The sequence below is a fragment of the Myxine glutinosa genome, chromosome 14 (genome assembly GCF_964187855.1).
Source record: "Myxine glutinosa chromosome 14, kmMyxGlut1.1, whole genome shotgun sequence".
Classification (NCBI taxonomy): domain Eukaryota; kingdom Metazoa; phylum Chordata; class Myxini; order Myxiniformes; family Myxinidae; genus Myxine; species Myxine glutinosa.
Genome location: NC_136274.1, coordinates 34,432,129 through 34,445,557, shown reverse-complemented (window position 1 = coordinate 34,445,557; position 13,429 = coordinate 34,432,129). Strand labels below are relative to the sequence as shown.

Below are 13,429 nucleotides of genomic sequence, written 5' to 3'. Positions count from 1 at the left end.
TATGAGAGACCTGGATGTAATGTCAATGGCTCTGGGTAAATCACATATTCTCCTCAGCGCTCATTCCCATAAAACATTCAGGCAGTTATTTTGCTGAAGTTTCTAAGGTTCATGGAATAGCTGCCACATGCACACCCGTAACACAGAACTTGACATCAGACAACAGACACGACCATTGACCTTGGGTTGACCGGCTGGGTGCCGGCGACAACATCTTGTGGTGGTGTCTTTCTTTCCGCAGTCAGCGGGGAATTTTGAGGGAGAAATCTCCTTCCCAAAGGGATACCCAACTGAAGGAGTTTGTCTGTGCTTTTATCTTTTAAATGCTGATCGTCACACCTTTCAATACATTTTACACCATTCAACAATTACCATACACCATTCTTTTTACACCAGTCAATGCTTGTATTAGATCGTACCAGATGTGTGGGGAATATAAAGTCATGGCAGATGCAGAAGGTAATGGAGCAGGCACATAGTCTTATCAATTTGTAGGGGAAGCTATGCTCGATTTGTCGGATGGGCCTCTTGAGGAATGGCAAGAGAAAGATGGACATGCCGAGAGGAATTGAATCCGTTACGAGATCATAGCACTGCGTGCAGCGGACTGGTCCGTTATCTCTTCAGTTCCTGACTTCGTCAGTGGACTTCTTTTCTCGACACCTTTATTCTTCGGCCGAGTCATATGAAGGGGCGTGGCCAAAATCCATGTCAGTGCGTCCTCATCGCAGCTGCCTCAGCTCCTTTTAAAATTCACATCGTTTTACCTCAGTTTTTATTTCATTACGCAGCATCGGCAGCGTCGCTGGTACCCTGCCATCCTCACTCATGTCTTGTAAGTTACCTGAGCGGGACTACTCCAAGATGGCGACCACCAAATTCGACAACATTGGTATTCCAGAACTTAACTTTTTGACTTGATATCACCTGTTGGATCAGTTCCGAATGTTCTTACTGAGGTGTGGAAGACCTTGACAACTCTTAAACTAATCAAAGGCAAAATCGAGCGCCGTCGCAGAGCTGGTCGGCATGTTTGACGGAAAATTATAGTCTTCTCAGGTCAACCAAGGCCACGTAATCCATGTCCACAATGTAATTATGAGTCTGTGAAATGAAATGTTGTTCATGTGCAACTTTACGACTTCGTCAGAATCATGGCTCTAATCCAAACTGTGCAGTACCTGTCCAGTACTCGAATAACACGCCATCTTTAATCCTGGTAAAGGCAAGATCCCCTGGTCCAAAGCATTGGTGAACTCGAGGTGATGTTGAACATTAACCACATTTAAATATCTGTCAGTGATCTGCTTTCTCAGTGTTCATTGTCTGTAAACCACGCTGCGGACGGCCGCCTTAGGTATGACAATGAGTTGATGGGTTGAGTTTGCCCATTCAAATTCCTCATCTGAAAAGCCTTTTCATGGAAACCATTGAATCTGAAGTATAATGTTTACTGTTAAAATAGCTTAGGGTTTACTTCTAACGCCTCTACACCTACATCACAGACCAAATACCTATGAACAACATGCATTTGAATTTTCTGTTGCACCTTTTATCTTCAGTGTTTTTTGTGCAATGGCCTTCAAGCTATTAAAGTACTTCGTGTTTTATTAACTAGGCTTGACATGAAAAGACAGCCATTTCCTGATAACTTTTATCACCACCTGAACCCCAACACAGAAACTGCAGACAGACGTGGAATGTTTCGCCCGCAACGAGATGGATGCCTTTACAAAACTGGATTTGCCTAGCCTTTCACTGCGGTGCAATGATTGGCAAGATTGCTGTGATCTCAACCAGCCAAGATTTGCTGCCGAGCCATCGTTATTTGGCCATGCCGTACGTTTTTCAGTCAACGAATATGGACAGGTATTAGCTTGGGCCGTGCCAGGAGCAAATTCGGATGAGCGCAAGGTGGCACAACTGTTACACAATTCGGTGTACCTGCGCGGCCTGCAGTTCACACTCAATGGCACGGACACACACCACTTTGTGAAAGCTGGAGACCCCACTCTGGACTTGGTGGCAGTAGGCATACTGGTAACTGGGAGTACCGCTGAGAGCTTAAATTCTCCACCGCTCATGGGTCTTGTCGGTACAGGAACTGTGGAGACGCGATCGCCCGAGCGTAGAATTCCATTACCCGGAGTGGGTGCCAACCTAACAGTCCGGGGGTCCACGGTCAGTTCCGCTGAGGGGCAGCGGAGCAAGTTCATGGACGTAGAGCTACGCCGTGGAACGCTGTCAATAAGGCTGCGCTACGGCTCAAACATGCCAGACGAGCGTGCTCGCCTGCTCGCCGAGGCAAAAGGAAGAGCCTGGTCTGGGGCGTGGGAGCGCCAGCGAAGGGCTATAAGGAGCGGAGAGTCCACACGCTGGAGCCAGACAGAGAAGCTAGAGCTTCTGGCTGGCAGGAAACCCCAGTCTTTGGAACCACTTTATCTTCTGCCTCCTGAAAGTTTCCCAGAGCTTGCGGACAGCTCCAGGAATGTGCAGATTGTGAGAAAAGTTGCGTGAAAGGGAGGACAATGCCAAAGGATGCCTGTGACCAGTAGATATGTGAATTTCTTTGCTGTAGAAATGCACAAACAAGGGAGAGATCGAGTGTTAGAGAAGTAGAGTGCAACCAGAGTGAAGACCTGGATGGATTTAGACAAAAGGACAAAGAATAAGAGAACAAAAGACGAGGTTTTTTATTTTGTCCTTATTTTCTGTTTAAATGCAATGCAGTTCCATGTTCTTTTACTCGACTCTGTAAATTATTTTAAAATGTAAATATTATAGTATTTTTATGCGATCTACCTGGAAATATAGAAACTTGTCACCATGTGCAACTCAAACTCGTTCTTGTGATAACTTGAATGTTTTGTGCATAAAGACTTGTTCTCAAGACACACTTGTTTCGGATGGTGTGGGTAGTGAGATGGTCTTACAAACCACGAGTCAGGCCGTATGTACATTATGCAGAGCGAAGACCTGTCAGACTGGGCATTTTGCGCTTTTGGGTGAGTTTTCCCCCCACTTGTTGAGGTACGCAGCATCACCTTTTTTCATTGTCCACGACAAAGGACCGACCTGCTTATCAAAGTTTCAAAAGAGTAGCCCTCTTCGAGCGCTGCATGGACGCAGAACACAGAAATAGCTGACGGAAACTTTTTCCAAAAGCTTTGCTTTGAATGCACTTCACACAAGTTTCAGTTTACAATATTAGGTTACAGTAGTGGCTTGTTGCTATGGACACAGAACTGGCATCCCAGAGGCTGTGAGTCCAAGTCCAGCTTATGGCGGCACTATTATGGATTCGGATTCTGATATTCAGGAGGTCGAGTTTGTTTTTTCAGAACTTTGCCTTCACTCTTGGATTGTCCAGAAAACGCAGTTGGCTCAATAACGACTTTTATGGTCAGACGATCTGCATACCCCAGTTTGTCTGCTCTACATTTGATGCTGTCCCACTCACTGTGGTTGACTCATTCCCTTTCCTCATCACAGGTCATTCCGAATGACTATGGGTCCGACTGTTCCAATGTACCAGGGCATGTTGAAAACTAATTCCTCCTGTTCCTTTTCTCAAAAAAACAAAATCAGAAAATATAACCACGCAAGCATAAAATTTCTAAGTGTGTGTGTGTCTGAACGTAAATGTTAATTTAAAAAATCCTCCACACAGATAAAGATATTTGAATGAAACCGAGCGCAGTCTGCACATACCACGAGGTGCGAGGTTCCGTGATTGTGGCACGATTTCTCACTGCCACGTTCGTAAAGATGGCAGAGGGCAGCACGACGTTGTCAGTGCTGGAGAGAAGAGTTGGGATGACTGCTGAGAGGAAGAAACCGTCATTGGAGTACAGCCACAATAGATCACCAGCGCCGACTTGGCTCCATAAGATTTTCATCTCTTCCCAAAACTTAAGGAACACCTTCGTGAAGAACATTTTCCTTCCGCGGATGATGTCAAGGCCGCTGTGAAGCGCTGGTCAAGTCTGCAGGACACAGGGTTAACGAAACTCCATGAATGTTGACAGAAATGTGTGGACTGCAATAGTGATCATGTTGAGAAATAAATATGCATAAATATGTAGAATGAAGACTGATGTTGGTATGTATTTGTTTCATTCAGATATCTTGACCCATTTCGGAGAAAACGAATAGGAGGCAATACTTTACAACACGTGCTCATACTTACAATTAAAAATAATTTAACCTGCCAGGTATCCATCGGTGAAGTGAGGTAAACTACTCGGAATACACCAGCGTGACGTTATTTTAGTGTTAGCCACTGGAGTTTGGCGAGGAGAGAACAAAATAATGTTTTTAACTTGCTGTTCTTGATTCAAAATGACGGTTTAACCATTGGTGTGTCTCAGTGTGTTAAGTGCAGCACACCTGTACTTCAGCGGGACTCAGTTTTGTGGTGACCTGGATGTGCATTGATGAAGTTTAATGTCAGCAGTTTTGCTCTGCGCTGTGAAACAAATCGAAAATGTGGGTGGTAGTGTACAATAGTGGTCCGAACAAATGCTTCTTCTTCTCATCCCCTCACAATGTTCTGGCCCCTCACATTTCTCTTTCTTGCTCTCTCCAACCCGATATTTTTCCAATACCATTTCCTTCTGACCCTGTTCTCTTGACCACGTGACATGTCAAACTATGCAGGTGAAACCAAATTCTGCCCGCCAGCCTCACAGTACCTACTCTACTCTAATACTTTTGTACATTTGACAAATGAAGGACATTTTAAAACATCCAATTGCCTTTGTGTTTTTTGACCGACACTTGCTCATTCTTGAGTTGTCACTGTGGATTTGCTGGGATTATAATTGTATTGTTGCACGAACGCCAGTCCACTCGACACCAGTGTCAAATGAGAGAGGTACTTGCAGGAATGGCCGGCTTAATTCCAATTTCGAGGTGATACATTTGAAATATCCGCAGCATCGAAGGGATGGTCCATGTGTCACTAATGCCATGACTCGTAGTGCCCCACACTTATCGAAACGAGGGATATTCTTAATTTATCCCTATTTGATTTAACGATTCTCCCAGGGATTATCCAATACAGTCGGACCCCGACATTCACGGGTTCCGCGTATCTGCATTTGATAAATTGCGACCTGCTTTTACATTTGTGGCCCTGTGTCCCGCTTATTCGCGGTTTTTCACGGGCGCAAAAAACACTAGAAAGAGCAATCAAAGATTGCAGACCCTCGCCAGGATGTGTTTTCAATGGTTTTAAAGGCTTTTGTGTTAAAACAAATATGGCGGCCGAACCACGTGACCGATGACGTCATCATCATTTTTTTTTCTCCACCAATTTATCTCCACCTAGATTATGTTCAAGAAATTTCATCTTGACCGGATGATGTTTTGTACTTGTCGAATTATGACGTCATAATAGAGGCACCGATGACATCATCATTAACAGATGTTATTCTAAATGGAGAGTTCTTTATAATGAGCCATGTCTAAATTTTTTCTATGCAGTGCTTTCGGAGATAAAGAGGTGCAATTTTTTTCGGTTTTTCAAAGATGGCGGCCAAACCACGTGATGGATGACGTCATCATTTTTTTTCTCCACCAATTTATGCCTACTTGACGCTCAAGAAATTTCATCTTGATCAGATGAAGTTTTGTACTTGTCGAATTATGACGTCTTAATGGAGGCACCTATCATTAAAATATTTTATTCCCCATGGAGAGTTCTTTACAATGAGCTATGTCTCAATTTTTTATATTCAGCGCTTTCGGAGATATAGAGGTGCAAAGTTTTTAGGTTTTTCCAAGATGGCGGCTGAACCACGTGACCTATGATGACATAATTATCATTTAAGAAATTATACAGGTGGAGTTGTACCTATGGTGAAATTTTCCTGTCAATCGGACCAACGGTTGCAGAGAAAATCATATTTATTCTGTGCGGACAAACAGACAAACAAACAGACAAACAAACAAACGGACTCAAATGCAATGCCCTCTCCCCTGGCGAGGGTAAAAATTCCACGAGCCATGAGCATGACAATTCTAAAACATATCTTCCATGAGCCACTGACAAAGCAACTGGACAAACGCAAAAAAAACATATCTCCCACGACCTGCATGCATGACCTGCTTCTACATTCGCGGCCATGTGCTTCCTGTTTACACGACCACATAAAATATTTTAGCCACGCAATAAACGAGCTTTGTGGGATATTCCAAAATTCACACTGTGAACATAGCTTCGTCGAATATCCCATTAGCTGCATAACACATTATCCCCTGAGTTATTGTACAGGATGAAAACACTTCACCGCATCTATTAGTGCAATTACCTGTCCCCCTTTTCCCATTGAAACAATGCCCATGCCTTCATGGATTTTCCTCGACATTCATGGGATTTCCCACAAATCAGGAATGGCCAGGAACCTATCCCCCCTTTTCCCATTGAAACAATGCCCCCACATTTGCGGTTCCGACATTCGCAGAATTTTCCAGGAATTGTCGTGGAAGTGTGTTTGGGACTCAAGACTCCAATGACCGGAAACAGGTTTACAAAAGATCCAGACTTTATTAACTCCTCGTTCACTTGTTTCAATATAATAGGTACTACAATACTATAACGAATTTAGTATTTCAAGTCGTTGGTTCTTCTGCGGTCGGTCTTCTCCGCTGTCCTCGTTCCGTACTCGTTCGTTCCGTCGGGCAGGGGTTCTCGTGGCAAGTCTCCTGACTCAAAGTTTGTCCTCGTTTATATCGGCACGCTCAAGTTAATCCTCCGTGCGCTAACTGTTAATCCCTTCTCCGCAGAAAGGTTGCTCAGTCATCCCGCTCACCTTACTGGCACCAACTCGCTCCCCTCCTGCTGTGAGTTCCATTTACCTCACAATAGGAGGGTGCTCTAGCCCGGGGCTGTAATAGAGGTGGACAACGGACTCCCAGCTTCGACAGAGCGAGATACATTCCTGACATTCTTACGACCACCTGCTCATACCTACTTCGTCACTAGTTCCAACGATCAATGAGTTACATTTCCACAATTCCCTCATCTTTTTGTTTTTGTTTATATTAACCATTAATCTAAACATCAATATAAGTAAACAATCAATCACTACAAGTAAACATCAATACAAGTATAAGTAAAACAATCAATCACTACAAGTAAACATCAATACAAGTATTCAAACCATAACTTTGGTCATTCAATTCCCTTAGGCATACACCGTCATCCTGCACGAATCTGATCACAAAACATTTCGTTGGTCATTGACTCCTTCCATATTGTTCAATCTATTGCATTTGCATCACAAATATCTTTTCAAAACAACACTTCACCATCACCAAGATACAACAATTTCACTTCATTTTCAAGTTTTGTAAAGCATCTGCAACATCTGGCAAAAAACGTTTGCCTCCACACAAATGTTGACTCTTTGTTTGAAAGGAAGGGCTGATCACTTGTGTTTGAACCCAGGTATGAAACATTTTCTGTCTTCATAACACCTGCACTACTTCGTGTAGGATTTCGCTGTTGTGGTAACAGTGTGGAGTCATAGACTGACCCTGCTCTCCATGTAGCATTCTTGCCACTTTTGCTGTAAACCATAGTAATTCCTGAACAAGGCCTTCGCCCAGTTGTAGTCGACTTGCCTCCTCCCTCATTATGAGTGGGCAGCAAGTATTGGTGTGACATTGATTGGCCAGCAAGATGTGGAACAGGGATGCCGGATGCATCCACAATGATGTTGGGACCATAGTGTTCAGGTCATTCATGGTCCATACCAGGAGCAACCAGCAGAATCGTGCACAGATGTTGTGACAAGGGCACAGCCGTTTGTTTGCAGCTCCATGCTGGTTCCCCGGAAGTTGGTGAAGTAATAACATATGTCCCCGCATTTCACAGAGGTTGCAGGTAAGATGTCGTTGTCCTGCAACTTCTGATGTGATGAATGTTCCAAGCCTTCGAACAAGAGTAAGTGATCGCCTTTCTTTCATATGTTGCAGTGTGATCCAGGCAAATGGTCACATAAATTTCCTTGGTGAAGGTAAGCATCCATCTCCAAGTTACACAGGAGAATGTCTTCATCATTCTTTGAGGAAGAGGGTGTATGCCACGATTAACTTCATTTTTTAGCCACAAATTTTCTTTCTCGAACTTCTTCCCAATTCCGTTAGCACCCCCTTCAAATGTGATCTCGTCTTATCCTTATGCTCAGTCACATCTGAATCTGCTTTCCACACACACTGAATCAGATAGGGTACATCTTACCATGAAATCAGCATAATCATGTATGTCTTCCGACAGTTTCACATTCAATAATTTGTTGTTTTTCCTTAAAACATTCAAAAGTTATATTCATTTATATGCGTCACACAAATAATATTCAATCAGGTATGTATTTCACTACTAAACTAAGAATAGCATCCACAATTGCTTTCAGGTTAATATAGTTCAAAAATTAACTCATGCAGGTATTTTAGCACTACTCAAAGAAAATAGATTGTATATGATTACAATCACAAACAGGAATATCTAATTCCCAACAAAAATTTTCCCAAACCAACAAATTAAGCATAATGTATTATTACCATAATTCCTCCCCACTTTTCCTTTTCCTTCTTTTTTTTTTTTTTTTTTTTTTTTACTAACAGTGTGTCACTCGTGGTGATATGAGTTCACTGATCTTGTAATTGACACAACTCATAACATTGTCGTTATGTCATTATCTTAATTCTACTGTTTCATTTGCAACATCACTTGATTTAATCTTTTAATCTCAGTATTTATGTCGCCATAAAAGTCTTCCTCTTGTGGTTCCACATTTCTTTCCTCATTTGTCACTTCATGCGTTATCATCGTGTTGTTGGTTACCTTATTCAAACACACCGTCACTAAGGCTTTCAAGCAAGCCACCATTAAAACAATTGCCAATATAACTACTAAACCCACAAACAAGTCTGCTACTCCTTGTATATGTTCATACCTATGACATAATTATATGTCGATGACATTCAACATTATATACCAAACTAACAAGCTTCCTAAAAGGTAAATAAAGAAATCCCTTAATATGTAACATAAATCAGTTTATTTGTCTTACCCTGATCCCCCTATCTCCCGGGGTCGAACTAAATCCCTTAATCATGAGTGTAGTTGTGATACATTATCACTCATGCTGTATTAATATCAGTAGGTAATTGTATGTCATGTAGGCAAATAAATGTCACTATCCCAAGTGGGAATATCACATGTTGAAAATGTAATGTTTATCAATGCAAGGGGTGTTAAAATGTAATTCAAATGACTGTAAATCACGACTATCATTTATCTGCCACTGAATGTTCTGCTGGGCTGCTAGGTGCAGCCTCATTTTCTGTGGGACCGTCCTCCCTTGCCCCATGTGCTCGCTTGCAATGAGAGGCATGAATCCACCTTTCTACTTTGGGTCCATTTTTTTGTTTCATTCTTATCAATCTCCTATGGTTTATCAGTTCGTTCCAAAATACCGCAACCAAAGGTTTTAACCAAAGTTCTACCAAACTATTTCCAATGTGAACTCAAAATGCCAGTGAAACAATGATTCGAAGAATTAACTTCAAGGGGTCAATAAATTTATTCTATAACCAGATCTAATTTTTTCCATCCAATAGTTTGCCTTGCCACATGTCATATTATTACACTTTAATAAACCTTCGAAAAATGTTTCCCATCTCAACAAATTTCCTTTTTTTACAAATAGCCATGTGTACATTACGTATTTAACTACAATTTCCTCTCAGTTTGTTTGGCCTAACTGGCCGCAAAAATGGCTGCCAACATGCAGTACCATTTTTTATCTACCAAGCGAGTGCTCGTCCACACAAGACCTCTACCAAAATTTTGTTTGTAAAAACAAATCTGGGATTTCTGATTACATGGATGCACCCTCTCAGGACATTTTAAGGCTGCTGTTAACAATCCACTACGATAAATTAATTCGTTTACCCTGTGTAAATTGTGTATTCTGGGACGTCAGTGTAAGACCTCTCCCAAATTTGACTAATTTTGTACTCCCACATTTTTTATGAAGCTCATATCCATAAATAGCTGTTATTCTCATATAAATTCTATCAAAATGGAATCCCAAGATTACTCCCAATTTTTACTATTAATGAATAGCTGCTCATAACTCAGCAAATCAAATCTTTATTCTCCATCTCCCTTGACAAAAGTGATAATTTTCATAATCAAATTATATTTCTATTTTATTTTACGAATTCTCTCGATATGCGATCCCATCCCCATGGAACTATCTATTTTCAGACAAGGCGCACTGTCGGTGTCAACAATCTTGTAAGATTGATACACAAAAACAAAAACACTAACATTGACACACAAAATACCCACACACACATGCATTATGCGTATTTGTTTGCGTTGGAACCCTTATTTACAGATCAGGATGGGTGTCAACTTTATTTCAATTTCTCAAAATTTGTCCTTCAATTTTATAAACGCTAATACACAAATGGACCAAAAAGTTTATTCTTAGAAAACCTCTATGATGTCACATTGAAATTACCCTTTCAGTTCCCACAATAATTTATCCAAATTTGACTACACACCCATTTGCATGTCAGTCGACCACTGACCTATCAATCATGCGGAACAATAGTCCGAAATTCCCACCTGATCATCATGTGACTCTTGTCACTTGGTTTGCCAAAAAAAATGCAAAGCAATTGTTCCAAACTTTGTAAATTTAAAATTTTGTGCCCAACATAAAAGATCCAATTTCGGCATTTGATCAATTAATTATCAATTTGCTTACAAGCAAAAGAAAAATGAATAATTCTTGCTCCGAAAACTTTTCAGACACAAGAATCATCGACAGTTATTCATGTTTGTCCAGTAATCTAATTTGTTGAGGCCAATCGTCATTTGGGATTTGTCGCAATGAAGGCCTAATCGTTGTCTGAGGTATCGGTAAGCACTGGTACCCTTGATCCTGGTTTACCCTATGAACTTGTCTTCCTCTTGGTATACGGACATCTTCTTTTCCAATGTCCCATCTGTCCACACTTGAAACACCGGTTTCTGTCATTGCCTGGTCTGTGCACCTGTGCACTTGTATTGCTGGGCTGCATCTCTACATCCCTGAGTTGCCACTGCAATCTCTCGTTATCTCCTGAAACACGAAAAAATTCTCTGTACCGTCCTTTTTGGGAAGACAAATGGGAATCAGATGGGACAACTGTCACTTTCATTCCTAATTTCGAGGGCAGTTGTGCATTTGTCTCCTCCACTGTATCTTGTATCCTTTTTATTTTAAGTTCTAGATCCGTTATCCGTTCTTGCTGTTCCCGTTGTCTGGATTCACCATCCCAAAGATGGAATGCAAGCCAGTCTACCGTTAGATTCTGTCTCTCCCTGGCTTTCAATCTTTCCAATCAACTTCGCTCAAATGTACCATCTCTTGGAAACTCCTCAGCATGTCCCTTTGTCCACAAATACCAATTTTCGACCTGCCTTATAGCTTCGGCACCATAACGGTCGTACATATGATATGTACAAGTACCTTTTTGTGGAATCTCTGGTTGTCCTTGTGTATTCTTGCAGGCTCCATTTCCCATTCTGCCTTTTATCAAAGTAGCGTTGGATGTGTTGTAGCTTGTTCCTCTAAAGCTTCACTCGTACCTCCAGGAAGGATCTCTCCACCTGTTCAAACGGTGATTTCCAGAGAATCTCTCTCACCTGTGGCTTTTGCACAATCCAATCTCACAGATCAGTATTTGCAGATGAGGCAGAGGGTCAGTATGAAATGGGTGAATCCTCAGGTGTCCGCTCTGTTGAAGGGGAAATCACACAATGGTAACCGCACATATATATCTATATATAAACTCACCACCTTGCTCAATTTTCCAAGGTTGTCTTCACATTGATAATATCTCACAAAGATATCAAAGCTTCTTTCTTGAGACTGCATTTTCATCAATCAAACAATCAATATATTCAATTCAATTTATTCAATTCAATTTATTCAGTTAAATTTATTCAATTAAATTTATTCAATTTAATCAATTCAATTATTCAATTTCAATTAATTTATCAATATTCATCAATAAATCAAATTAATCATTTTGGATGACTCCTTGCATAAGCCCTTTCCCCAATGATGTCAGGACAGGTCCATCTATTGACTGAGATCGAAGATCATTGGTCGTCACCTCTGGTTCATACCTCATGTCAATTGACGAATCACTGTTCTGTCCTAGGGTCATATCTGACATTTTTTTTTCATTTTTTTTTTTTCATTTTGCCTGGTCTCCACAAATTTTCTTTGCAACCACTGAAGGCAACTCATCCTTCATTCGTGAGACAGCCAAAATGGATGGCAGATATTAAAGTTCTTTGGGAAAAACATCTCATCATTTTTCTTTTAATAGTACCCAAAATCTCTTGGCAATATAAATTTCGTAAAACTCCTGAAATGGGACTGTCAAATTCCTTCAATCATGCTAAATTTTGAAACTCCATCGCTTGTAATACCCAATTTATCCCATAGGGCTTGAAAGTTCTTTTCCAAGTTCATGCAATCATTCTGCATTGGAACCCTATGATATCATTCATAATAATCATCATGGTTTTACAATCATGGTCATATCATAATCATCTATTTGAAAAACAAACATTTCCTTTATCACCACAGCTATGTGGTATAATGAACAATAAAATAAACTGTACATAGCAAAAGGCTACCTCCTGACCACTTAGTATACCTATTGACAATAAGTCATAACAATATCGAATAATCATTAAACAATTAAAAGAAAAATCGCTTCTACTGCTCCAGCCGCAGCATTCGTCATTTTGTCTGCTCATCCGCGTGACCAAAACGAAATAAAGGGAGCTCAACCATTACACAGCGCTTTTAATGGCGCATGCCATAGGAACTCATCGCAATTTCGACTCGGCCAGAAAAACGAGCAAATTTTGCAGGGTGTTTTTTTTTTTTTTTTTTTTTTTTTTTTTTTTGTATACAAGATCGAGGCTCGTGAAAGAGCGAACATTAATCACACAGAAAGACAAACCGACACATAAAACATAACATAGGGAGCGGTAGACAAGATGGGGAGAGAGGGGGAAGGACACAAACACAACATTTGAGAGCAGGGACCGAGAGACATGGAGACATCGAGAGATCTGAGAGAGGGTGAGGGCTTTGGGGGGGGGGGGGCGTGGGAAGGGGGCAGTGGGAGAGGTATAAAACATATGGACACTGCCAGGACTTCCAGGAAAGAAGTTGGAATTTCAAACAAGGTGGATCTGGGGTGAATTAGCGGGGGTAGAAAAGATCAAGGTTTTGGATGGGGGAAGATAAGAGATGGTGGTGAACAGCTGTTTTAAAGACCTGGAGGGAGGAGTGGGATTGAAGGGAGTGAGGGAGTTTGTTCCAGAGGCGGGAGAAAA

At 41.2% G+C, this 13,429-nt stretch overlaps 1 protein-coding gene across 1 annotated transcript in view; it reads left to right on the top strand.

Annotated features, from left to right (window-relative positions):
* The window catches only part of LOC137439239 (teneurin-3), a 319,589-nt gene extending 314,841 nt beyond the window's left edge, over window positions 1-4,748 (top strand). Inside the window, exon 32 of the mRNA XM_078768166.1 lies at window positions 1,681-4,748. Coding sequence (XP_078624292.1) covers window positions 1,681-2,517 — 837 coding nt within the window. The 3' untranslated portion in view covers window positions 2,518-4,748. The remainder of the gene's footprint in view (window positions 1-1,680) is intronic.
* The last annotated feature ends 8,681 nt before the right edge of the window (window positions 4,749-13,429 follow it).